The sequence below is a fragment of the Gymnoscopelus microlampas genome (assembly GCF_963454915.1).
Source record: "Gymnoscopelus microlampas genome assembly, chromosome: 7".
In the NCBI taxonomy this organism is placed as follows: Eukaryota; Metazoa; Chordata; class Actinopteri; order Myctophiformes; family Myctophidae; genus Gymnoscopelus; species Gymnoscopelus microlampas.
Window position 1 is genome coordinate 56423054 of NC_139944.1, and position 25860 is coordinate 56448913.

The following is a 25860-nucleotide window of genomic DNA, read 5'->3' on the forward strand; positions in this document are numbered from 1 at the left end:
CTCTGACTACAAACTGTGCAAGCAAAGGGCTTTTCGTCTGTGTCAGGGACCGAGTTGGTCGGAGGGAGAGACAGGGAAAACTTTGTTGGTTTTAAAATATTGTTCTCTTTTTTTATTTATTTTTCTTTCTTTTCTCGATGTTGCAGAAAAATGGTTCAATAGATAACAAAAAAAAATGTGCTCAACACAAAAGAAAATAAACTAAGTAACTAAACAGAAAACTGGACTAAACAACACTACTGAACTGAAAACTGAACTAACCAAAATGACACAGGAGGTGGACATATATAGGGACGGGTCAGACCATTGTTAAAACAAAAGGGGGAAAAGACAAAGACTACCATTGAAACACACACTCAAAACCCCTACCCACCCCATGGTACAAAGGGACTGTGGTGCAGTCCAATTTCTCCAGATTAGCTGTAGATCTGGAGCAGCTGATCCCCATTGCTTTGGCCAGCCCATAATGTTCATGTATGTCAGTCAGCACCTCCCACAGAACTGGTACTCAAAGAAAAACTCATAAATGAACTCATGGAAAACAACTAAACAATAAATTATGTATTTCAACTGGTTAATAATGAACAACTGAAAATAAACACACTAAATATATAAAGCGAAAGAAAGATTACCATACATTATAGTCTCTATGTGTGGCTGCTGAGTCAGCCATCACAGCCTGTATGAATCCTCATGTGTGTTTTCACATGTCCAGCTCCTCTAAAGCTTTTATTACAAACTGTACAAGCAAATGGCTTTTCACCTGTATGAGTCCTCATGTGTGTTTTCATATATCCAGCTTGACTAAAGCTTTTATTACAAACTGTACAAGCAAATGGCTTTTCACCTGTATGAGTCCTCATGTGTACTTTCAGAGTGTCAGCTTTTGTAAAGCTTTTGTTACAAACTGTGCAAGCAAATGGCTTTTCACCTGTATGAATCCTCATGTGTGTTTTCATATATCCAGCTTGACTAAAGCTTTTATTACAAACTGTACAAGCAAATGGCTTTTCACCTGTATGAATCCTCATGTGTGTTTTCATCTCTCCAGCTCCTCTAAAGCTTTTATTACAAACTGTACAAGCAAATGGCTTTTCACCTGTATGAATCCTCATGTGTGTTTTCATATCTCCAGCTCCTCTAAAGCTTTTATTACAAACTGTGCAAGCAAATGGCTTTTCACCTGTATGAATCCTCATGTGTGTTTTCATATATCCAGCTCCTCTAAAGCTTTTATTACAAACTGTACAAGCAAATGGCGTTTCACCTGTATGAGTCCTCATGTGTGTTTTCATATCTCCAGCTTGGCTAAAGCTTTTGTTACAAACTGTGCAAGCAAAGGGACTTTCACCTGTATGAATCCTCATGTGTCCTTTCAGATGTCCAGCTCTTCTAAAGCTTTTATTACAAACTGTACAAGCAAATGGCTTTTCACCTGTATGAATCCTCATGTGTGTTTTCATATCTCCAGCTCCTCTAAAGCTTTTGTTACATACTGTACAAGCAAATGGCTTTTCACCTGTATGAATCCTCATGTGTGTTTTCAGAGTTCCAGCTTGTCTAAAGCTTTTATTACAAACTGTACAAGCAAAGGGCTTTTGACCCATATGAATCCTCATGTGTACCTTAATTATTGCACTAGTGGTAAATCTTTTGTTACATACCGTACAGGCAAAGGGCTTTTCGCCTGTATGAATCCTCATGTGTGTTTTCATATATCCAGCTTGGCTAAAGCTTTTGTTACAAACTGTGCAAGCAAAGGGACTTTCACCTGTATGAATCCTCATGTGTGTTTTCATATATCCAGCTTGGCTAAAGCTTTTGTTACAAACTGTACAAGCAAAGGGACTTTCACCTGTATGAATCCTCATGTGTCCTTTCAGATGTCCAGCTCTTCTAAAGCTTGTATTACAAACTGTACAAGCAAAGGGACTTTCACCTGTATGAATCATCATGTGTGCTTTCAGATTACCCTTGTGACCACAGACTTTGCCACACTCTGTACAACAAAATATTTTCGTTCTTGTTTGACCCATGGATGGCTTTTGTTTTAACAATTTCGATTTCTGTTCGAGCCTGTGGCTCAAAGACAATCTTTGTCCTTCCACTTGTTGTGTCTTGTGTGATTTCAGTGTGTTTAAAGCTGACTGCTGTTCACTGGTCTCCTGCTCATCACCGTCTTCAGTATCAGATTCAGAACAGTGTGAAGGCCAGTCATCACCGTCCTCAGTAATGTCAGATTCAGAACAGTGTGAAGAGAGGAGCTGGTCATCACTAGTTGGTTGTGAGGTTCCACAGTCCTCTACATCAGCTTGTGTTTTCATGTGTTCAGTTGAGGTGCTGGCTAGAGGCTCTGTCTCTCTGTTTTCATCATCATCTTCACTTTTCACTGCTAGTAATGTCAACCATGACCCTGCAGCCTCCTCTGGTCTTTGAAGTAACTCCTCCTGCTGTTCCTCTTTAATCTGTGGAGGTTCTAGTTTCACCTGGACCAGACTGGGACTCCTCTCCTGCTGTTCCTCTTTAATCTGTGGAGGTTCTAGTTTCACCTGGACCGGACTGGGACTCCTCTCCTGCTGTTCCTCTTTAATCTGTGGAGGTTCTAGTTTCACCTGGACCAGACTGGGACTCCTCTCCTGCTGTTCCTCTTTAATCTGTGGAGGTTCTAGTTTCACCTGGACCGGACTGGGACTCCTCTCCTGCTGTTCCTCTTTAATCTGTGGAGGTTCTAGTTTCACCTGGACCAGACTGGGACTCCTCTCCTGCTGTTCAGAGGAAACCTCCTCTTTAAGCACTGGAAGGAGTGAGAGATCTAGGAGGTGAGAAGAGGTAAAGTTAACATAGTGTGTTATCTGATTGTATCAGTTTGATTCTTATACTTATTTTTTTGTTTTGTAATGATTTGTATATCTTCTTTTTATATTGTCAAGTGACAATTGTCAACATGTTTGTGTACAGTACTAAGAATTAGTGTTCACAAGTACTATGCATCTGTACTGACCTACACATCAGTTAACAGTTGTGTCCAACTGTTAACTGATGTTACAGACCCATAAGGGTCCATATGGTTCTTAACTATAACTCATTTAGCTGGGACTCCCTGAAACCCCCTCAAGGACCCCTGGGGGGTCCCACTTTGAGAACCACAGAAGACAAAATAGTGACTTCATTGTTAAAACAGAACCTTCATTTATCTGAGTTCATCCACTTAACTTTGTTTCAGTCTTTGTAAATATTCTCAAGGAATGCCTTGAATTATAGGAGCTGAAACTAAAAAGTTAGCTTTGAACAAAGTATCTTTCTCTTCTTCACCGGTGGCTGAGCCATTCTTTTAGCGTTCAGATAGGATACTGGCAGCACTGGGCAGCAGTAGGCCTACTGTAGCAGATAGGATACTGGCAGCACTGGGCAGCAGTAGGCCTACTGTAGACACAATGCTGTGTTGCTCATACAGCGTGTATGTGAGGACTGAGGAGTGAGGATACATGTGAACACTCGCCTGTAAACCTGCTGTGAAAAGTAACTATTTGGGTACCTGACTCATGAATCCAGATTCGAGGGAACATGTTCTAGCGTAAACACGCATCCATGCATGTGCGTGCACGTGATTCTGCCCCAAAAAAATAATCTGAACACTGTGGTGTCGTGTGAAGTGACCAGTGCACCAAAAGATTGGTTTGAGGCTCTGCAGTGTCCAGATCAGACATATTTACATTCTGATTGGACTATAATCAGCCTGATCAATTTCCAATAATGTGTATATTTTACCACATTGAGTCACATATAGGAAATGGACATTATTCACACATTGAGAGAGTGAAGTATAAAATGTTGACTGTCAGCGGGGAGTGTTGTGCGGGAGGATTAAAACAAAGGCTCTATGTCCTCCCGGTGGGGGCTCCTCACTGGCAGGTGAGTCAGTAGGACACAACAGCAGTGACAACACAGACATGTGACTGGAGAGGAATTAATTGGCATAACGACTAAATTGGGGAGAAAAGGGGGGAAAACTACTACTCTAAATAATTGTTAAAAATAATAATAAAAAAAATTGAAATCTGGTTTAAACTTTATGGTGTGTGTGTGTGTGTGTGTGTGTGTGTGTGTGTGTGTGTGTGTGTGTGTGTGTGTGTGTGTGTGTGTGTGTGTTACTCACAGCCTGTCTCAGTGTCAGTGCAGTAGATGGGAGTCATGCAGGCAGCAGTCCTCCAGGGGGCAGCAGAGCTCAGGTCCTGACTGGATAGATGGACATCACTGGTAGACATCTGCTTTATAATACACGCACGCGCGCGCACACGCACACACACACACACACACACACACACACACACACACACACACACACACACACACACACACACACACACACACACACACACACACACACACACACACAGACGATTATTCAATTTAAACTCCTTAAAAGAAGGTTACAAACTTAACTTTGGTTGATTATTTCTCCCCTTCAATAATACCAATTGATATTGTATTTTGGTAATCATTCTCATGTGGGTGTGCTGGGTGGGTCCTGAGCATGGGTCCTGCAACTTTGTTGACTTTGTGTATTCTCCAGACAACAACACCTGCCAGGCCAGCAGGTGTGTGCTGGTAGGTCACTCAAAACGAGAGTGATTACCAACAGAAGCATATTGGATGATTTATGCTAAATCTGTGGGGGCGCTACACACACGTTTAGCTCATTCCACGATTGCACGATACTTACAAGTTATTAGTCAGGGGATATTAAAAACATCTTGAAATAAATTCCTTACCAAAAAAAACCTTTTCAAGGTATACTTTTTGTGTAAAAAGCCCATTGAGATTGGGCCGTTTTTAGCCCAAGGAGTGGTTTTGGTGCAAAACAAATGCTTGCAATGGATTCAGAATCATAAAAACACCCTAGTTTGACCCCTCACATGCTACTTAAAACAGAATTACATTTTGATTTCTTTCCCCACATAAGGTTATGGTGGGTATCCCAACTTTAAGCAGCTGTCAAAACTTCTTCTGGGGAAACTGCATTTCAGTCTTTGTGAGATGTGTTACTAGACACTTTTACAAACACAATGGTGAAGATTTTTTTTGGTAAGGAATTTATTCCAAGATTGGAAATCTTTCTGCCAATATCCCCTGACTATATACCTCGTTGTAAAGGTAACTAATCAACGATATAAAATACAATACCATTTAGTATTATTGAAGGGGAGATATAATCGACCAAACTTTCCAAACTTTTTTTGAGAAGTTTAGTTGCACAGTCGAACACTGAAATATTTTCAATTATACAACAGGTAGTTCCGACCAAGCAATGATAGCACGGGCCTAATCACATTAATAAATCACTCCGCACTGCAGTCCGCACCTGATTAGACCATATATGCCACAGCTGTGCTGTGACGTCACGCTGTCCCACGGTAGGAAAACAAACAGACAGTAGCCTGACCCACCGCCGCCACCGGAGAACAAACAGCAAAATGGACTATGTTGTTAATGAAAATAGCCGATCTACAAGTTCACAACGCGTTGCCATCGCGACGCGTTGTCAGCTTGTAGATCAGTTATTTTGGCCACGTGACACGGTCGTACGACGGAGCATATAGCCTACTGGAATCAGCTGTGTTGATGAGACGGTGCCTCAGAGCGCTGCTACAGGGACTATTTAATGTCTCAGTCAAATAAACTCTTCTCTTTACAGGGAAACGGACAATAGCAAAACATTTTTATTATGAATTGCCCCACAATATGAATACATTTGGATGCGTTTTGTTGGTAATTGTTGTAAAATCGCAATATTACACTCGAGGGTGTGTTTTACCTACATTATTGGCACTCCAGTGATGCTTGCGGAACTCGGCTCCGCCTCGTTCCTGACCGCATCACTGGTGTGCCAATAATGACGGTAAAGCACACCCTCTCGTGTAATATTGCTTAATTAAACACTTTCAACCTGGTGTCCAGGCTATGTTGGTCATGTCATTCTAGGTGAACCTTTCCAAGAGGAAGGAGATCACATTGAATCCACTAACCTCTGTTTCACTGGGATGTCCAGACACTTTCCCTTCACTGTGATCCTCCAGGCCATGGGGGGTGCTAATATGTTCTCCTCCTCCTCCTCCTCCCCCTGTGAACGTCTCCAGGCCAGTCTCTCTGGTCTCCACAGCCCCCCAATGCATCCATGCAGCTCCTTCCATCTTGTCAACCAGCTGAGAATGTTACAATAATAAAATGAAAAGATGATATGAAAACGAAAGAGAGAAATGGATTGAAATGATAATAAGCCAAAGTTCTAAAAGAAAACGTAAAGCGTCCGGTTGCCTCAGAAGACAACGGGAGTCTGACCCTGAACTAGCCCTAGAATGGCTGTAATATTAAATGCATTTAATATATTCCAGATACACAGCCATAGATCAACCCCATGCCCGCCCGGGTAGCAGAAGCCTTTAAAGTTATGTCACTGATGTGTACTCACTGGCGCATGGCGCATGCCCAGCACCCCTTCCTTCATTTACCTTCCTTGCCCCATACGTACAGTATGTGCCCCCCAAAAGGTTCTGCAGTCATTTCGGGCCCTGTTGCAGGCAGAGATATTTCACTAAACGCACGTTTTGTGCCAGAACTTTCAAATGGCTATGAAACTAGAAGACAATAATCTGACTCCAAGTCACAAGAATTCATTATTGGGTGAACTGGAGTACACATGTAGAGCCACTAGGGGGACCAGGTGTCCCACTTTATGTGGGACTGAGCAGCGTTCTTATCTCTTGTTGCACATCCCACATAGTGAGACGATGAACCACATTGTGATTGGAATAGCTATTACTTTATTAAGTAATACAGATGTTTAACAATAATCTAACTTTTAGAGTGTAAAATGAAACCAATTTTAATTTCAGGTTTCATTTTACGCTCTCAAGAGTTAAAGATCTATAAGGGTCCATTTGGTTTTATTTCATTTCAAGTGAACCTGTAACCATGTGACAACTACCCTCGGATCAGGAGCATTATACCAAATTAATCACACCTGTGGGTGTGACGACCCATATGTCAGTCTAGCCCACAGAGGTCTTCAACAGGGGGTCCTCAGAGATACTGCAATGGGGGGCCGGCAACTCTTTGTGTGATAGGGACTATCATTAACCACTTGAACCCTATTCTGGGGGGAACATTAGCCGAAAATAACAGATCTACATCTTGTGGGCATGTAGATCGGCGAAGAGTTTTGGTGTACAGGGAAGAAAAAGAGCAGACCAAGTACAGAACCAACAGTCAAGTTCACAAAGTATTGAGTTGGGTTCTGGTTTTCAAAAGTCAAACCAATACAGGACAATTCTGGATAGGAAAGGTTCCTTGATCTGTACTACTTATTGGAAAGTTGCATTCAAATAAAACACAGAGTTCTTCACATGCTAAAGACCAGTAAACAGCAGAGTCACTTGAGGGCAAAGCAGAGATGTTACAAGCTAAGCGTTAACTTAGGATAGAAATGTTTATTTCTAAGTTTAGATAACGGTGAGCTAATTCCATCAACATTCTCAGACTACCCCTCCCTCAGCAATGGGAACGTGTCCCACTGACTCCCACACAAACAATACTCTCTGTCACATGTTTAAATGTCTGCTACCCGGGAGGACATAGGGGTGATCTATGGCTGTGCATCTGGAATACATGACATGTATGTAATATCACAGCCATTCTAGGGCTAACACTGAACCCAGTGTTGGTGAAAAAACTACACACAGAGTTCCAGCAGTGGTGTGCACAGACATTTTGAGGGGCAGGTGCTCAAGTAAATTATACTTTTTTTTGTTTACTTGGTCTGCTCTTTTTTCCCTCTACACCTATACCTCTTTGCCAAAAATAGCCGATCTACAAGCCCACAACGCCGCGCAGCGCGAGGTGTTGTGAGCTTGTAGATCTGCTATTTTTGGCTAAAGTTCTCCTCAGAAAAGGGATGCTAGGTTTCGAGTGGTTATGGTAAAAAGAAAAATCATATCACATAAGGATTTGGCGGACCCCCTGTAGTAACTCTGAGGACCCCCTAGGGATCCCGGACCCCCTGTTGAAGACCCCTGCTGTAAACTGAAAAAAAACAAAACTGTTTTTTTCTTTTTTTCAAAAGGGCACTTCTGGTCAAGAGGGCAAAGAGCAGGTGCTCTAGCACCACCTAGAGTCTATCTGTGCACGTCCCTGAGTTCCAGGAGGAGGAAAGGTTAACCCCAAGGATACTGTTAGTCAGGGGATATTAAAAAAGTCTTGGCATAAATTCCTTACCAAAGAAAATCTTCACCAATGTGTTTGCAAAGGTGTCTAGTAACACATCTCACAAAGACTGAAATTCAGTATCCCTAGGAGAATTTTTGACAGCTCCTTAAAGTTGGGGTACCCACCATAACCTTGGTTAAAAAAAAAATCTAAATTTAATTCTGTTTTAAGTAGCATGTGAGGTGTCAAACTAGGGTGTTTTTATGATTCTGAATCCATTGCAATCATTTGTTTTGCACCAAAACCACTCCTTGGGCTAAAAACGGCCCAATCTCAATGGGCTTTTTACACAAAAAGTATACATGGCTATGGCCGTTTTTAGCCCAAGGAGTGGTTTTGGTGCAAAACAAATGATGATGACTTTGAGGAGCTGTCAAAATTTCTCCTAGGGATACTGAATTTCAGTCTTTGTGAGATGTGTTACTAGACACCTTTACAAACACATTGGTGAAGATTTTTTTTGGTAAGGAATTTATTCCAAGATTGGAAAATATTCTGCTAATATCCCCTGACTATGTAACCAGACGGACCTGACACAGTATTTTGGCTGAACAGTTAACATGGTGCAGATGGCTCCTTATCTGCCTCATAGTCTATGTTTACATTCTCTGCCAGGACACTCCATCCACACACAACCATAACACTGTGCCCTAATAATTAACTGATTCACACTACAGTCATACAGAACAAATGTAATGCTCAAATAAGAGGAATAATGAATGGATAAAATAATAATAGTAAATCAATAATTAAACATATATATATATATATATATATATATATATATATATATATATATATATATATATATATATATATATATATATATATATATATAAGTTATAGAAGTTAGAAGTTCTGTTACAGTTTTTTGTATATTTTCTTAGTAGGCTATATTGTTTTTTTTCACCCTGGCTTAAACAGGGTAAACTAATCAGATAAATAATATGAATCTTAATGAATAAACATCCAATTGAAAGGTAATTAGGATAGGTGGGCACTAGGGACATCTGGGCACCTCGATGTAAAATTGTCTATTTTGTCCAAAATGAAAATTGAATATTTGAAAAAAAGATTTTAAGTATTAAAGGAAAGTATACATGATGTGAACAGGCTTAAACATTTGACAATGAAGGTCTAATATTTCTTTTGCTATTACTACAAATTGCTACAAAACCTGTATATGCAGTGATTTTGGGGCATAAACAAGAAGTTGAAGGATACAATTAAGTCTGATAATGATGTACCGTTCATATTCACATCATGCATACTTTACATTACTTATTTTTATTATTCTGATGTACCATGCATGTTCACATCATGTATACATTACATAACATTACTAATGTTACCATTACTGGTGCCCAGATGTCCCTAGTGCCACCTATCCTGTATCCAGATGTAATCATCAAACTAACATGCATTCTAATTCGAAATGAACATAAACATTAATAACCATATGTCACTATTTTTTTATGTTACATCACAAACAAATGTAGTTGCTGAAGGAATGAACACAAATGCACAGTCATAAGTTAACCACACACACACACACACACACACACACACACACACACACACACACACACACACACACACACACACACACACACACACACATTATCATTTAATAACCTCATACACTAGCCTTAGATCAAGACTATCGAAAATGTATTTTATAGAGTCTGACTTTGACTTCGTATCTACGAGTCTTAGCTCCACCCCCCAGTTTGTCCTGGAATGTCACCAATAAAGCCCGTATTTCGCCAAATATGTACAAATACTAAATATAAGGTGTTTACCCGTTTGACCCAAATGTTAACTAGGTGTCCGGAGTGTTTGTGTAATGTATTAATCCATATGTTTCAATAAAGAAGTGTTTTCCCGTCCGTGGCCGAACGCCATTTTCTCTCCTAGTTTGCTTCCTGTTTACATTGAGTGTAATTCCAGCTTTCACCGGATGCGCCCCGAACAGAATCGGCCACAGACGGGATTAAAACACTTCTTTATTGAAACATATGGATTAATACATTACACAAACACACCGGACACCTAGTTAACATTTGGATCAAGCGGGTAAACACCTTATATTTAGCATTTGTACATGTTTGGAGAAATAAGGGCTTTACTGATGACATTCCAGGACAGACTGGGGGGGGGGTAAGACTTTTGGAATAAGGTTAGACTCTCGTAGATATAAAAATGTCAAAATCTATAAAATACATCTAGGATAATCTTGATCTAAGGCTATCTAATGAACAATAATAATAAACACAGCTTTGACTCACCGCTTAGTGCAGATAAATAATCACCAGGGTTACGAAACGTAAACAAAACCGCAGACGAGTCTTTGTTGTTAGCATTAGCATTAGACCCGAGTGTTGCTAAGCTCCTCCTCTTCCTCTGCAGGGGAGACCAATCGATGATCAAAGAGTCTCAACAAGCGGATCACAGATTCTCTGATCCTTTTTATCTTTCACAGGACTTCTGTTCATTCATTTATTCTCACCACATTGTTTATGATTTTATATTCATTTAATTTTCTAGGCAATAACTCATTTATAAATGATGTATCTTAATGTGTCAGTTTTACCAAACCTGAAAATATGATAAAGTATTAACAATATATAAAGGATATCAGATCTATAGATTATCTTGGTAGTAACCTTGGTGGTTTTAAAGGATATCAGATCTATAGATTATCTTGGTAGTAACCTTGGTGGTTTTAAAGGATATCAGATCTATAGATTATCTTGGTAGTAACCTTGGTGGTTTTAAATGATATCAGATCTATAGATTATCTTGGTAGTAACCTTGGTGGTTTTAAAGGATATCAGATCTATAGATTATCTTGGTGGTAACCTTGGTGGTTTTCCACAGAAGGTCAACCAGTAGAAAGCCTGCTTTCTATTTACTGTTGTGTTCAGAGCTCATATCTGCTCTACATACTGTGTGTGTTGTTTCTCCTGTGTGATACTGCCCCCTAGTGGACTGCATTCATTACTGCACGGATAATCATCCATACCTCAATGCTTGAGTGAAACACTTCACTGCTTCTGTTCTCTGGACTATTTATAGGAGTCAGGGGTCTGGTTATATATTGGTAGACATTTTATTTAAACATGATATATATATATCTGTTATTTAAACATCTTTATTTTTTAGGCCACGCTGAAAGTCTACCACAGCTTACATGGTATTATATGGTCCTCAATGTTCAGGTGTCACTGCAGTAAGTTCTAATATACATGGACTGAAAAGATTCTGATGATTGAAAAATAAAAAAGTTGTCTTTGAGGAGGAAATGTAAAATAGACATGAGGGATTATAGAAAAAACCCTCATGAATAGAACAAGACAAACTGTTGGCAGTGAAAACATATTTGTTTGCATCAGGCTGGTCAGGTGTTACTATTTGACTTTTCTTCTAGGTCAAACGGTGTGCTGAGACACACTGGTATGTGCCCTGAGACAAGTCCAGGTGTGACTTGGGATTATTATTATTATTATTATTATTATTGCAATATATTAAAAGTAGTAAATGATCTTAAATAATGAATATACTATATGAGTTAATTTCCCAATACAGAGGTACATTAATGCTATACCCTAGAACAGTGGTTCTCAACCCTTTTCATTTCAAGGACCCCCAAATGGATCACACTACGGACCCCTTCCTTTGATACAATTAGCTGTCTCTGGGATCCAAAATCTACACTTTAAAATCCTCAGTGTTCATTTAACTCTGAGAGTGTACACATGAACCTTACAGACCACCTTCAAGGAACCCAGAAGGTCCCTTGAACACTGTACTATACAGTATATTAGGGCTATAGCTCTTTATGTGTTTCTGATAATATTATTGTTCACTCATTTGTATGTCTGTGGCAGAAATAGAATTTTGACAAAAATGTCTACAACAAGCCAGCATGGTGATGACCCCTGGGTCCATTTGGTTCCATGTTTACACTCTCAGAGTTACAGACCTGTAAGGGTCCACTGGGACCCCTGATGGTCCCCGGACCTGACATTGAGACCCAGTGAGCAAAACTAATATCTAATCACTTTCAACATGTCATTATAGGTGAACCTTTTAAATCTAATTTAATGCAATTATGGGTATTTATTTGTATTATTTTCCCACAAATGTTTAAGCAGATCTATGTGAGCTTGTAGATCTGATATTTTCATTATGAATACAAGTGTTGTGACATTTTGACAAAACATTAAGAGCAGTACAGAACTAGTGCAACAGAAACACATTATAAAAGCACATTAGTATCCAATTAAAATGAGTTCAGGAGTTGAGAATTAGAATAATAATAAAATAAAATGAGAGCAGAATAAATAACCTAAAAGGCAGTGGCAAACAGAAAGGTTTTCTGTTTTCATTTCAAAGAACAAGGATCAAGGACATTGAGTGATTTAAAACAAGTTCTCCCCAAAACCACTGGAGAGGTAATGAGTGCACACAGGTAATGCAGGTGTTAACACAGCTAAATAAACACACGTAGAAGAATGATATGGTTTCACAGAGTTTATTTACAAGAAATTGCTCTCGTAACATGACAACAGTGGATTTTTGTGAAACAAAGCCTTTACAGAAACAAGGAGGATAACCCAAGCTGTTTGCTACTGCAGTTTACAGTTACGTAACCACGTTACATGGACTATGAAAGGGATTCTCAAAGTAGGGTCAGGGGCGGACCCTATTATTTACATAAATAATACATGGATCAATTCAACAATGTAATGAAAGGGGAGCATTGTGTAGAATTTTATTGTCTCCGCCAGGCCGAAGGCATGGTTGTCTCCGCCAGGCCGAAGGCATGGTGTGTTTTCGTTTGATTTCCTTTGGTTCCACCAAGCTAACATTGGTCAAGCTTCACGTGACACGTGACAATATGTTGAAAGGGTGTGCTTTGATTGGCTAGCGAGACGCATGACGAAATACATACCTATAAATAGGTGAATCACTTCGAAACATTGCATTGCATGTTTCTAAGTGACATCAGTGCCATCAGCCAAGCTAACATTTAGTCAGGAGATATTAGCAGAAAAAGTTCCAATCTTGGAATAAATTCCAATATTTGCTGGCGGAGACTTGTGCTCCGAGGAGCACACTTTCTAGTTTTAAAGTAATATAGTATCACTAGTAATTTTGTATAGGTTTGTGCTGTACACGTGTGCTTTGCATAAAACATTGATAACATTAAAGAAGCTCATTATAAAAGGAGATTTGTATAAAATTAAAACTAGTTATACTTGAGCCTAGTAAATAATAAAATATAATATAAAATAGAGGCATGGGCAAACAGAAAAGTATACTGACCTTTTTAAAGAAAGTGATATAGATGAGATGGGAGTTAAAGTCCATACGGTTACATCCAGTTTTAGTTTTTTTTACAATCTAATTTAATTATGCTTCTTTTTATTTAAAGACCAGCTGCTAGAAGCTACTGAGATGAAGGAAGACAGTAGTATTCTGTTCACATTTGAGACGAAGACTGTGTCCATTGCGACGTGATACCAAGTCCTGTTACAGACAGTACAACCAGTTCTGGAGCATTGACTAGAAACTGTGCAGGCAAAGTGCTTTTAACCTGTATGAATCCTCATTTGTACTTTGAGATGGTCAGTTCGGTTATAGCTTTTACTACAAACTGTGCAAGCAAAGGGCTTTTCGCCTGTATGAATCCTCATGTGTTTCTTCATGTTAGCACTAGTGTTAAAGCTTTTGCTACATATTGTGCAGGAGGCCTTTTCACCAGTATGAAACCTCATGTGTTCTTTCAGAATGTTAGCTCGGTTAAAGCTCTGACTACAAACTGTGCAAGCAAAGGGCTTTTCGCCTGTGTCAGGGACCGAGTTGGTCGGAGGGAGAGACAGGGGAAACTTTGTTGGTTTTAAAATATTGTTCTTTTTTAATTTATTTTTCTTTCTTTTCTTTTTTCGTTGTTGCAGAAAAATGGTTCAATAGATAACAAAAATGTGCTCAAAAATGTGCTCAACACAAAAGAAAATAAACTAAATAACTAAACAGAAAACTGGACTAAACAACACAACTGAACTGAAAACTGAACTAACCAAAATGACACAGGAGGTGGACATATATAGGGACGGGTCAGACCATTGTTAAAACAAAAGGGGGAAAAGACAAAGACTACCATTGAAACACACACTCAAAACCCCTGCCCCACCCCATGGTACAAATGGACTGTGGTGCAGTCCAATTTCTCCAGATTAGCTGTAGATCTGGAGCAGCTAATCCCCATTGCTTTGGCCAGCCCATAATGTTCATGTATGTCAGTCAGCCCCTCCCACAGAACTGGTAACTCAAAGAAAAACTCATAAATGAACTCATAGAAAACAACTAAACAATAAATTATGTATTTCAACTGGTTAATAATGAACAACTAAACACACTAAATATATAAAGCGAAAGGAAGATTACCATACATTATAGTCTCTATGTGTGGCTGCTGAGTCAGCCATCACAGCCTGTATGAATCCTCATGTGTGTTTTCATATTTCCAGCTACTCTAAAGCTTTTGTTACAAACCGTACAGGCAAAGGGCTTTTCACCTGTATGAATCCTCATGTGTACTTTCATATGTCCAGCTCCTCTAAAGCTTTTGTTACATACTGTGCAAGCAAATGGCTTTTCACCTGTATGAATCCTCATGTGTGTTTTCAGAGTTCCAGCTTCTCTAAAGCTTTGATTACAAACTGTGCAAGCAAAGGGACTTTCACCTGTATGAATCGTCATGTGTGCTTTCAGATTACCCTTGTGACTACAAACTTTGCCACACTCTGTACAACAAAAGATGTTCTTTCTTGTTTGACTCCTCATGGATGGCTTTTGTTTTAACAATTTCGATTTCTGTTCGAGCCTGTGGCTCAAAGACAATCTTTGTCCTTCCACTTGTTGTGTCTTGTGTGATTTCAGTGTGTTTAAAGCTGACTGCTGTTTACTGGGCTTCCACTCATCACTGTCTTCAGTATCAGATTCAGAACAGTGTGAAGGCCAGTCATCACTGTCCTCAGTAATGTCAGATTCAGAACAGTGTGAAGAGAGGAGCTGGTCATCACTAGTTGGTTGTGATGTTCCACAGTCCTCTACATCAGCTTGTGTTTTCATGTGTTCAGTTGAGGTGCTGGCTAGAGGCTTTGTTTCTCTGTTTTCATCATCATCTTCACTTTTCACTGTTAGTAATGTCAACCATGACCCTGCAGCCTCCTCTGGTCTTTGAAGTAACTCCTCCTGCTGTTCCTCTTTAATCTGTGGAGGTTCTAGTTTCACCTGGACCAGACTGGGACTCCTCTCCTCCTGTTCCTCTTTAATCTGTGGAGGTTCTAGTTTCACCTGGACCAGACTGGGACTCCTCTCCTCCTGTTCCTCTTTAATCTGTGGAGGTTCTAGTTTCACCTGGACCAGACTGGGACTCCTCTCCTCCTGTTCCTCTTTAATCTGTGGAGGTTCTAGTTTCACCTGGACCAGACTGGGACTCCTCTCCTCCTGTTCCTCTTTAATCTGTGGAGGTTCTAGTTTCACCTGGACCAGACTGGGACTCCTCTCCTCCTGTTCCTCTTTAATCTGTGGAGGTTCTAGTTTCACCTGGACCAGACTGGGACTCCTCTCCTGCTGTTCAGGGGAAACCTCCTCTTTAAGCACTGGAAGGAGTGAGAGATCTAGGAGGTGAGAAGAGGTAAAGTTAACTTAGTGTGTTATCTGATTGTATCAGTTTGATTCTTAAACTTATTTTGTAATCATTTTGATATAGTCTTTTTACATTGTCAAGCAACACTTGTCAAAATGCTTGTGTACAGTTCTAAGTATGAATTAGTTCACAAGGACTATGCATCTGTACTGACAAACATTTACATTTGATGGAGTAGTTTAGGTACGCATCAGGCCCCGGACCCACATAACTCTGAGAGTGTACAAATGGAACTAAAAAGGACCTGTTCATTTGGTTCAATGTGTACACTCTCAGAGTTACAGACCCATAAGGGTTCATTTGGTTCCATTTGTACACTCTCAGAGTTGCAGACCCATAAGGGGTCATTTGGTTCTTAACTATAAAGTTGGCAAAGAATCATTTACTTACATAGGAGCCACACAATGGAACAACCTTGAAAATAGTGTCAAACTGACAACCAATCTTTTAAGCAGAAAACAAAATCATGTCTATTAGAAAAGGTTCCCCTATAGAGAGTCTTTAGACTAGGAAAGATAAGGGAGTACTTGTTTCTATGTATGTACTGTGTATGTTCCTTGTGTTTTTGTATTGTTGTGTAATGTGTACTGTGTCTGTACTGTGTATGTTCCTTGTGTTTTTCCTTGTATGTTTTCCTTGTGCAGCAGCTTGCGAGTGAACAGACCATCTACGTGGAGTAATTAAACACCACAAACTACACGGATTAGGTTCACACTAACACCCTGGAGCGATTTAGAAGCACTTCATAAGAAATCTAACACTTATGTTGATTTAACGTTAGTACATGTGTTTTATTGTTGGACATTCATCATGGCAGGTTATAATATGGGCTTTTGAAAGCCCCTCTTCGCCGATACGACGTTCAGGTCCGCCGTATCGGCCCGTTCCGACGCACTTTCACCCCTGAGTACCTGCCAGGCAAGTACAGGTGATGGCCTCATGAAGACAAAGCCACACATATGCATTTATTGCGACCGTAGGTCGCACTTACTACAGAAAGCTGCTCCAGGTGTCCGTCCGTCACTCCGTCACTCCGTCACACACGTCACACTTTTGCCCTGCTCATATCTCCGCACCCATTGCCCCGATCCATGCCACATTTTGCACACACACTCCTTACCTGCCAAACTACACCCTCCAAGGACCCCCGGAGCTCCCCAGCTGCCTCGGGGACCCCCAAGTGTAAAAAATGAGCACATGTGGACAAATTACCAAACGACCACCCCAACGGGGCTGCTCACGGGGCATTCCCGGGGACCACCCACTCCTGGTGCTCCAGAACGGATGCAAAAGTGGTGGCGCCCCCAGTGGAGGACCCCCTGCCACTGCAGCTCACATAAAATGCCGTAACTCGGGGGCTTGCCCCCCACAAACAATCCCTCCTTTCCCCTATAAACACACTCTCTCTCCCACACCACACACACACACACCAACAGCTCTTGCCTGCACACCTTTGCTTTTGGTCTGCCATACGACTGCTGAAACCTTCCCGCAGCTTTTATCCATTGCCCACACAACTAGGAACCAATCGCCGTTACAGCCCTCTTCTGTATACATGTGACCTACGGTCGCTTATCTCCCGATTAGGGAGTCTTACTGGTATGTTATATGTGTTACTGCTGAATTAAATGAATCAAAAGAAGAACGTTTTATTCAATGCGTTATGGCTACACGCTGGGTGTCAAAAATAGCCGATCTACAAACTCACAGCATGTCGCACAAACAACATGTTGTGGGCTTGTAAAACGTGTGACCCACTGTACGTCGAAGTATAAATCGCGATACGTGCAAATTCAATCAACATCATATATGAATTAATCCACTGATTAAATGAGTTGCCCATTGGCCTAAAAAGGAGGAAACCAGGCATGCCAGTGTGAACATGATTAACTTGTTTACTAATATCTTAGATATTTTATTAATATCTTAGATATTCATAAAAACATATCTTTTTTGTTAACAGTCAGAAAGTCTGTCTGTCTGGATAGATGGATAATCCAAAGACCTTCAATTGATTACCGTTGGGATATTCAGGTGTCATAAATATTGTTAGCAATGTTGATATTCCAGTGATAAATATGGTCTATAAAATGGTTGGAATCAGCACCAAATGGACCACGGATAGAGTCCACCCCATATGATGAAAACACAAATACAAATGTCATTCTTCAGTGCTGGATGTGTGCTACATTGTGCCGTACATTTTATACGAGTTACTAATATCAGTGGCGTAGAGTAACCAAGTACATGTACTCAAGTACTGTAATAATAATAATAATAAACTTTATTTGTATAGCACCTTTCATGACATGAAATGCAGCGCAAAGTGCTTTACAGAGCAAGAATACAGTTACAGTTACAACCAATTTAACAATAAAGCAAACAAAAAATAAAATAAAATAAAAGCAAAAGCATAAAACATTAAAATAGGCAATACAGTGAGGACTTAAAAATCAACCAAAGAGTCAGCTAAAAGCAAGAGTGAAGAAATAGGTCTTGAGCTGTGCTTTAAAGCTATCGACAGAGGCTGCCTGTTTTAGGTGTAATGGGAGTTTATTCCACACTGTTGGTCCGTAAAAGCAGAACGCTGCTTCACCGTATTTTTTATATGTCATTTTAGGCACCTCGAGTAGGTCAGCACTTGAAGACCTGAGGGTCCGGTTTGGATCATGTCTCTCTAGGCAGTCATAGAGGTAGGAAGGTGCCAGACCATTTAGAGCTTTATAAACTATTAAAAGAATTTTAAAATCAATCCTAAAAACAACCGGGAGCCAGTGTAGTGAAGCTAGTACTGGAGTGATATGTTCTCTCATTCTAGTTTTAGTTAAAATTCTGGCTGCCGCATTTTGAACAAGTTGTAATCTGTCAGTTGTTTTCTTAGGCAGGCCAGAGTAGAGTGCATTGCAGTAATCAAGCCGAGAGAAAACAAAAGCGTGGATCAGCGTTTTTGCGTCGTCTAACGACAGATAGTCTCTAATTCGCGCAATATTTCTAAGATGAAAGAAAGCAATCTTGGTGACATGATTAATGTGTGCATTAAAATTCAATTCAGAGTCGATAATAACCCCCAGGTTCTTTACTGTGGTGTTACTTTCTACAGCCAGGTTACCAAGTCTACTTATTATTAATTCTCTCTGCTCACTGGAGCCAATTATGAGAATTTCTGTTTTATCCTCATTTAGCTTAAGAAAGTTCTCACTCATCCAGCATTTTATACTGGACAGACAGGTCAACAATGGGTCTAGAGCGCAGGGGTCGTCTGGAGCTACCGAAAGATACAGCTGGGTATCATCAGCATAGAAATGGAAGTTCACTCCGTGATCGGCGATGAGTTCTCCCAGTGGTAGTATATACAGGGAGAACAATAAGGGACCCAGAATTGAGCCCTGTGGAATACCAGAACAGATGTCATGTTTGTCTGAGTCAAAATTAGCTAGGCTGACAAAATAGCTTCTGCCTGTTAGGTAAGAGTAAAACCAAGACAAGGCTGTGCCTGACAAACCAATCCAGTACTCCATGCGTTGTAGTAGAATTTTGTGATCAATCGTGTCAAAAGCAGCGGTTAAGTCAAGGAGTAGGAGAACAGATATATTTTTGTTGTCAGCGGACACCCTAAGATCATTAATTACTTTTACAAGTGCTGTTTCTGTGCTATGACCTTTCCTGAAGCCAGATTGGAATTTGTTATGAACCTTATTGTTCTGTAGGAACACATCCAGTTGATGAAAGATAGTTTTTTCTAAGACCTTTCCCAGAAATGGCAGATTAGAGATTGGTCTATAATTACCCAGCACCAATGGATCAAGGTTGTGTTTCTTGAGTAACGGCCTGACTACAGCCGTTTTCAGTGAGTCTGGAAAGACGCCTGAAAGTAGAGAGCTGTTTACAATTCTTAGGATATCTCCAATCACGCTGTCTAAAACCTCTTTGAGAAACGGAGTGGGTATTGCATCCAGTGAACAAGATGATGATGTCATCTGTGATATAGTTTTACGGAGTTCCTCTTCATTAATTGTGCAGAAAGATATTAGACTTCCTCTGGAGTGATCTACGTTTTTGCACCATGCACCATTTGCAGCATTTGCAGTGCTAGCAGCAGCATTCATAATACCAGCTCGAATGCTAAAAATTTTGTTTGCAAAAAAGGACGCAAACTCATCACACTTAGCTTTAGAAGCAGGGAGCGACTCCTTGTAAGCCTGGGGGGGGGTTTAAGAGATGTTCAATGGTAGAGAATAAGACTCTGGCATTTTGCTTGTTGTCATTGATAATGCCTGAAAAATATGCTTGCCTTGCCAAGCGCAGTGCTTTGTTATAGGCCACTGTTGACTTCTTAAAAATCTCTAGGTGGACAGTGAGTTTGTTTTTTCTCCAAATTCGCTCAGCTCTACGACATTCTTTCTTGAGTGAGCGCATGTGCTCGTTGATCCAGGGTGTTACTCTAGAATTAAGTTTCTTTTTAGTTTTCATAGGAGCCACTATGTCGAGAGCTGACTCTAATTTGAGATTAAAATGTTGAACCATATCATTCACTGAGGGAGCATCAAGTAGCGGGGGCACCTGCACACACGCCAGATGACGAGGAAACTCGTTTGCTGCAGATGAGCTAAAAAAACGTTTTTTTATAGTATATTCTGTATTGTTTTTCCTTAGATCAAAGACAGTTATATAAAAACACAATAAATAGTGGTCTGTTAGTTCGGGCTTATCAATAATACTGTCAACAGTGATATTCAAACCTTTAGTGATCACCAAGTCCAGGGTGTGGCCATGTTTATGTGTTGGCCCAACAACATGTTGAATAAAGTCAAAATTGTGCAGTAACTGTAGGAAACCCATAGCCACAACATCTGAAACAATGTCAACATACAAATTAGCATCTCCAGTAATCAGAGTTCTGTCATAATTAGTGGAACAGATAGATAAAAGTTCTGATATTTCTGTTAGAAATAAGGCTTTGCTGCACTTTGGAGGTCGATACATACTAATCATAAGCACAGACGATTGACTCTCCAATATGGTGGCCTGGTATTCAAATGATTTAAAACTGCCAAGGTTTGTCAGAGGTTTGAATTTTAAAGTGTCAGAAAAGATATTCGCCAGACCACCTCCTTTTTTTCCCTCACGTCCTGAGTGAATGAAACTGTACTTTGGTGGGCATGCTGCAGATAAGAGCACCGCTCCATCAGAACCAAGCCAGGTTTCTGTTAGAAAGATAATATCTAGTTTCTCTTTACAGATGATATCATTTACAGAGGAAGACTTGTGATTAAGTGACCTGATGTTAAGTAGGGCCAAGTTTAGCTTAAGGCATTCAACTACTTGGTTGTTGCCTCTACATGGAATGCCTGTTAAATTTGCTGTATTTGCAGAGCGTTTAAAGTCACTCCTTGTCCTGGGAACTCTATTTGAGATAACAGTGGAAATATTGTAAACCTTGTTTTCTACAAGGCTAACTAAAATAGCCTTGGGCCCAGACATGATTTTGGCTATGCATAATGGACCCTGCCTATCTCAGCAATCAAATGTATTCTCTAGACGTAGGGAAGCCGACAGGACGTTCTTGTTCTTGCAATGGCTCCGTCGAGGGGCGATGGGTGGGGGGCAGGGCACGGTTGGTGCTTGGCGTTTGATTTGGGGGGTGAGTCTAGTCCCCGCTCTAATCAAGTCGTTCATGCTACTGGTGAAATCCAGAAGAGGTATTGGGGACAGGGAAAAAGATGATGAGGAGGAGGAAGGTGATGACGTTGGATAATCTTCCTCATTGAGAGACTCCTCTTTGTCTCCTTCCTCTTCCAGCATGACCGTGGCTGCAGAGTCGACGTCAGGGGCCGTGGCAATCTCCTCCTGTGGATTTAGGCTGTTATCAGCGGTTGTTTTCAGCACACTGTCCTTTGTTTTTGTTTCCGAGTCTTCACTATCAGAGAGTTCATTTGTTATTGATGTTCCTCCACCATCAGCAGCGGTGGGGGGTGGTGTGACAGCGTATTCGTCCACACAGAGCCATTCACCTTGGCATTCTTCAACGGCAGCAGCATTATCTGTTGTTATGGAAGCTTGTGCTCTGGCAGAGGTTGACGAAGACAGGGGAACATTGTAGAAAATGTTTGACATAAACAATTTTGTTCCCAGCTTGTTCAATTTAAGGCCATCCGAAGAAAAAAGATGTCTTCTATCCCAAAAAAAATTGAAATTGTCAATAAAATGTACAGATTTGTTGGTGCACATAATTGAAAGCCATTTGCTCAGTGCAGACAGTCTACTGAAACGTTCATCGCCGCCTCTTGTAGGTGGTAGTGGGCCGCTGATGCACACCTTTACATCAAGTGAGCTGATTTTGCTGAATAAGGCTGTGAAATGCTGTTTTAGGATTTCGGACTGTTTGTTCTCTGTATCACATGTGCCAACGTGCAAGATCAGGGTTTTCACCGTTGGGTGTTCAGCGATAAGATTCAGAATTCTGTCATTCATGTCAGAGACTTTGTCTTTAGGGAAGCATAACACTTTTGCCTTTCTTCTTATCATGCTTTTAACATCTTTAACAGCGGCATCCCCTATGATCAGAAATTCAGGCTCACCATATAGCCTTTTTTCATCTGAGTTACTCTTGGTTCTTACCCTGCTGGGTGAAGAAGATTTGTTTTGTCTGCCATCAGACGGGCATCTGGGGTCCTGGAGCAATGGGGTGAATCTGTTTCCCAGCTGCACAGGACACTCAGCACTCGATGTTTTGGGAGATTTGTTTGTAGATCTACCTTTGGCAGTTTTCCACTGTTGACGCTCAGCACTCGATGTTTTGGGAGATTTGTTTGTAGATCTCCCATTGGCAGTTTTCCACTGTTGAAGGGGGGTAGAAGACGCGGTACCCTGTGTCCGGGGGCATCGATGATGGTGACGCGCGGGTGGTAGCGCAGGCCAGCCGGTCAGATCTGTAATCACAGGGCTCCGAGTTCTGCCAGTTATTCGCCCCTTCAAATCCTTTGGCTTTGCCCCAAAAGTGTTCCATGAGAATGCCTTGTCCTGGGGTTTCTCGGAAACCACACTAGGTGGCTGCTTGTTGGCATGGTCTTGTCCGTTGCTCTGAGACTGTGGAATTCCATAATGTTGATTCACTTCCACATTCACTCTTAAACGGTGTAATTCCGTTTCCAGCACTGCAATCCTTTGCAGCAATTTTTGGTAGTCCTCTGTTGAAAAAGTCGGGTACATCCTGATGCTAATTAGCTAGGCTACTTAAGTACACATTTGAGGAATTTACTGGAGTATTTCCATTTTACAATACTTTTTACATCTACTACACTACATCTCAGAGGCAAATATTGTACTTTTACTCCAATACAATTATTTGAAAACTTTAGTTACTAGGCTATTTGAAAATAGCAGATCTAAAAGCAGACGCGTTCTGTGAGCTTGTGAGCTTGTAGATCTGCTACAAGCTCACAACATGAGAGAGGGAGAGAGAATTATTTACAAGGGGAAAAAATCACACCCAGTGTGAAGTGAGCGGTGCCTTTGATGAGTTCATTTCATTAAGCTATATGAACTAGAGGAACTATGTTAAATCCCTGTCCATTCATTTCAAGGCTGCTCAACAGGAAGACAGAGGAGAAGCAATTACAGCCTGTCCCTATTGGCCGTCTGAGAGGCGAACGGCCCTTTTGCATGTAGTTGAAGCGCAAGGGGGCGGGCGGGGAGAGAGTCAGCGCGCTGAAGTCAAGGCACAGAATACTGTGTTGTTGACAGACAACAGATGCACGCTTATGAGAAACAACACAAATAAAACCTGGCAAAACAGTTGCGTGCATTAGAGCAAGATGAGGATAAATGAAACATTCAGTCTAAATGTCCAGTAATTCGCAACTACTACCACTACTTTTTTATTTGAAACTTTACATTTCTCTAAATAATATAAACTCTCAGGACAGCGTAATACAAATATAATTTATGAAAAGGCTACTATAGGCTACAGTGAAGTCGTGCATTAGCACAAGATGAGGATAAAGGAAACATTCAGTCTAAATGTCCAGTTTGCTAATAATTCACAACTACAGTGCCAGATAATCACCAAGAGAGTTAAAAAAGAAAAAACGTTTCAGTCATTCAGTCCGACTTCACTGTAGCCTATAGTAGCCTTTTCATAAATTATATTTGTATTACGCTGTCCTGAGAGTTTATAATATTTAGAGAAATGTAAAGTATCAAATAAAAAATTAGTGGTAGTAGTTGCGAATTACTGGACATTTAGACTGAATGTTTCATTTATCCTCATCTTGCTCTAATGCACGCAACGGTTTTGCCAGGTTTTATTTGTGTTGTTTCTCATAAGCGTGCATCCGTTGTCTGTCAACAACACAGTAGTCTGTGCCTTGACTTCAGCGCACTGACTCTCTCCCCACCCGCCCCCCCCCCCCCCCCTTGCGCTTAAACTACATGCAAAAAGGCTGTTCGCGTCTGAGAGCACCTAACAAGTTTTGGAAGTTTAGCATTTACTCACAGCCTGTCTCACTGTCAGTGCAGTAGATGGGAGTCATGCAGGCAGCAGTCCTCCAGGGGGCAGCAGAGCTCAGGTCCTGACTCAGGGCTGCTGAGTCGTAGGAATTCATGCAGTGCTGAGGAAACATGTTGTGACTGGATAGATGGACATCACTGGTAGACATCTGCTTTATACAGTACACACACACACACACACACACACACACACACACACACACACACACACACACACACACACACACACACACACACACACACACACACACACACACACACACACACACACACACACACACACACACACACACACAGTATATATAACAATGTATCCATGTGTGAGCATAGGAAACACATATTAAAGGTACAGATCAGTTATTGCATTCAGTTTGGCGGTGTGACTCTGCTCCTGTGATACTATAGATTACCTGTGTAAGCATGACACAGAATCAGAGATCACAAACCCCCCAAAGCAGAGCCTAAAACACAGTTATTACATGAACATAATATTGAACCTTTCAATGCATATTTAAGATACCACAGATCACAGCACAAGCCAAAGAATCATACATTAATATGTAAACTAAATGCCACAGGGAGGAGGCCGGGGAGGTGGAGGGAGTTTGAACACTGACAGCTACAGAACGTAGATGACATAGCCTTTTCTTTTTCTGTGAATTGAGTACAAAGGACCCCAATGGCAACAAGCCAAAGTGCTTTGTTGGGTTTAATCCTCTTAACAGACCTTGTATCGAACTGTACTGTCCTGTGATTTAAAAAAAACCCTGTATGTAATAATAAAGTATTCAATCAATCAATGAAAACAATGTTGAGCATGTAGAACAAACAGAGATGTTGGTCTGCTTAAAAAGACCTCCTGAGATGCATTGTGGGAATGAAGGCGTGTGTGAGTTACATTGTAGCGAATGAGAATGAAGTGAGGTTGAACGTGGAGAGACAGACTGACTTGTGGGTGTATGTATGAACTAACATGTTAGCAAATGAATGGAGGTGGGCGTGGGGGGGGGGGGTCCAGGGGAGAGTGAGCTAACAGTGTACACATCCTGCCTTCCGTGCCTGAACTATCGCTACGCTGGATTTAAGGTTACATTCACATGTCATATGTGTTACAATAAGCATGTCACTCAGTACTCTATGGCATTGGTTCTCGAAGTGGGGTCCGGGGACCCCCAGGGGTACTTGAGGGGATACCAGGGGGTCCCCAGCTAAATAATTTATAGGAACCAAATGGACCCTTATGGGTCTGTAACTCTGAGAGTGTACAAATGGAACCAAATGGACCCGTTGTACACTCTCAGAGTTAAATTAACATTGCTTTTATAATATGAATTGACACGGTCGACACGGTCACGACACGGTCACGACTT

The 25860-nt window shown here is 40.8% G+C and overlaps 1 protein-coding gene across 1 annotated transcript in view; it reads right to left on the minus strand.

Annotated features, from left to right (window-relative positions):
• Positions 1 to 5978: 5978 nt before the first annotated feature.
• Positions 5979 to 25860, minus strand: part of LOC311048667 (uncharacterized protein) — a gene marked incomplete at its 3' end in the record, with an annotated part of 44661 nt that continues 24779 nt past the window's right edge. Inside the window, exons 3-4 of the mRNA XM_084061928.1 lie at positions 14992 to 15953; positions 5979 to 6203 (exon numbers count right to left, since the gene is read on the minus strand). Of these exons, the coding sequence (XP_083918054.1) occupies positions 5979 to 6203; positions 14992 to 15953 (1187 nt within the window). The remainder of the gene's footprint in view (positions 6204 to 14991; positions 15954 to 25860) is intronic.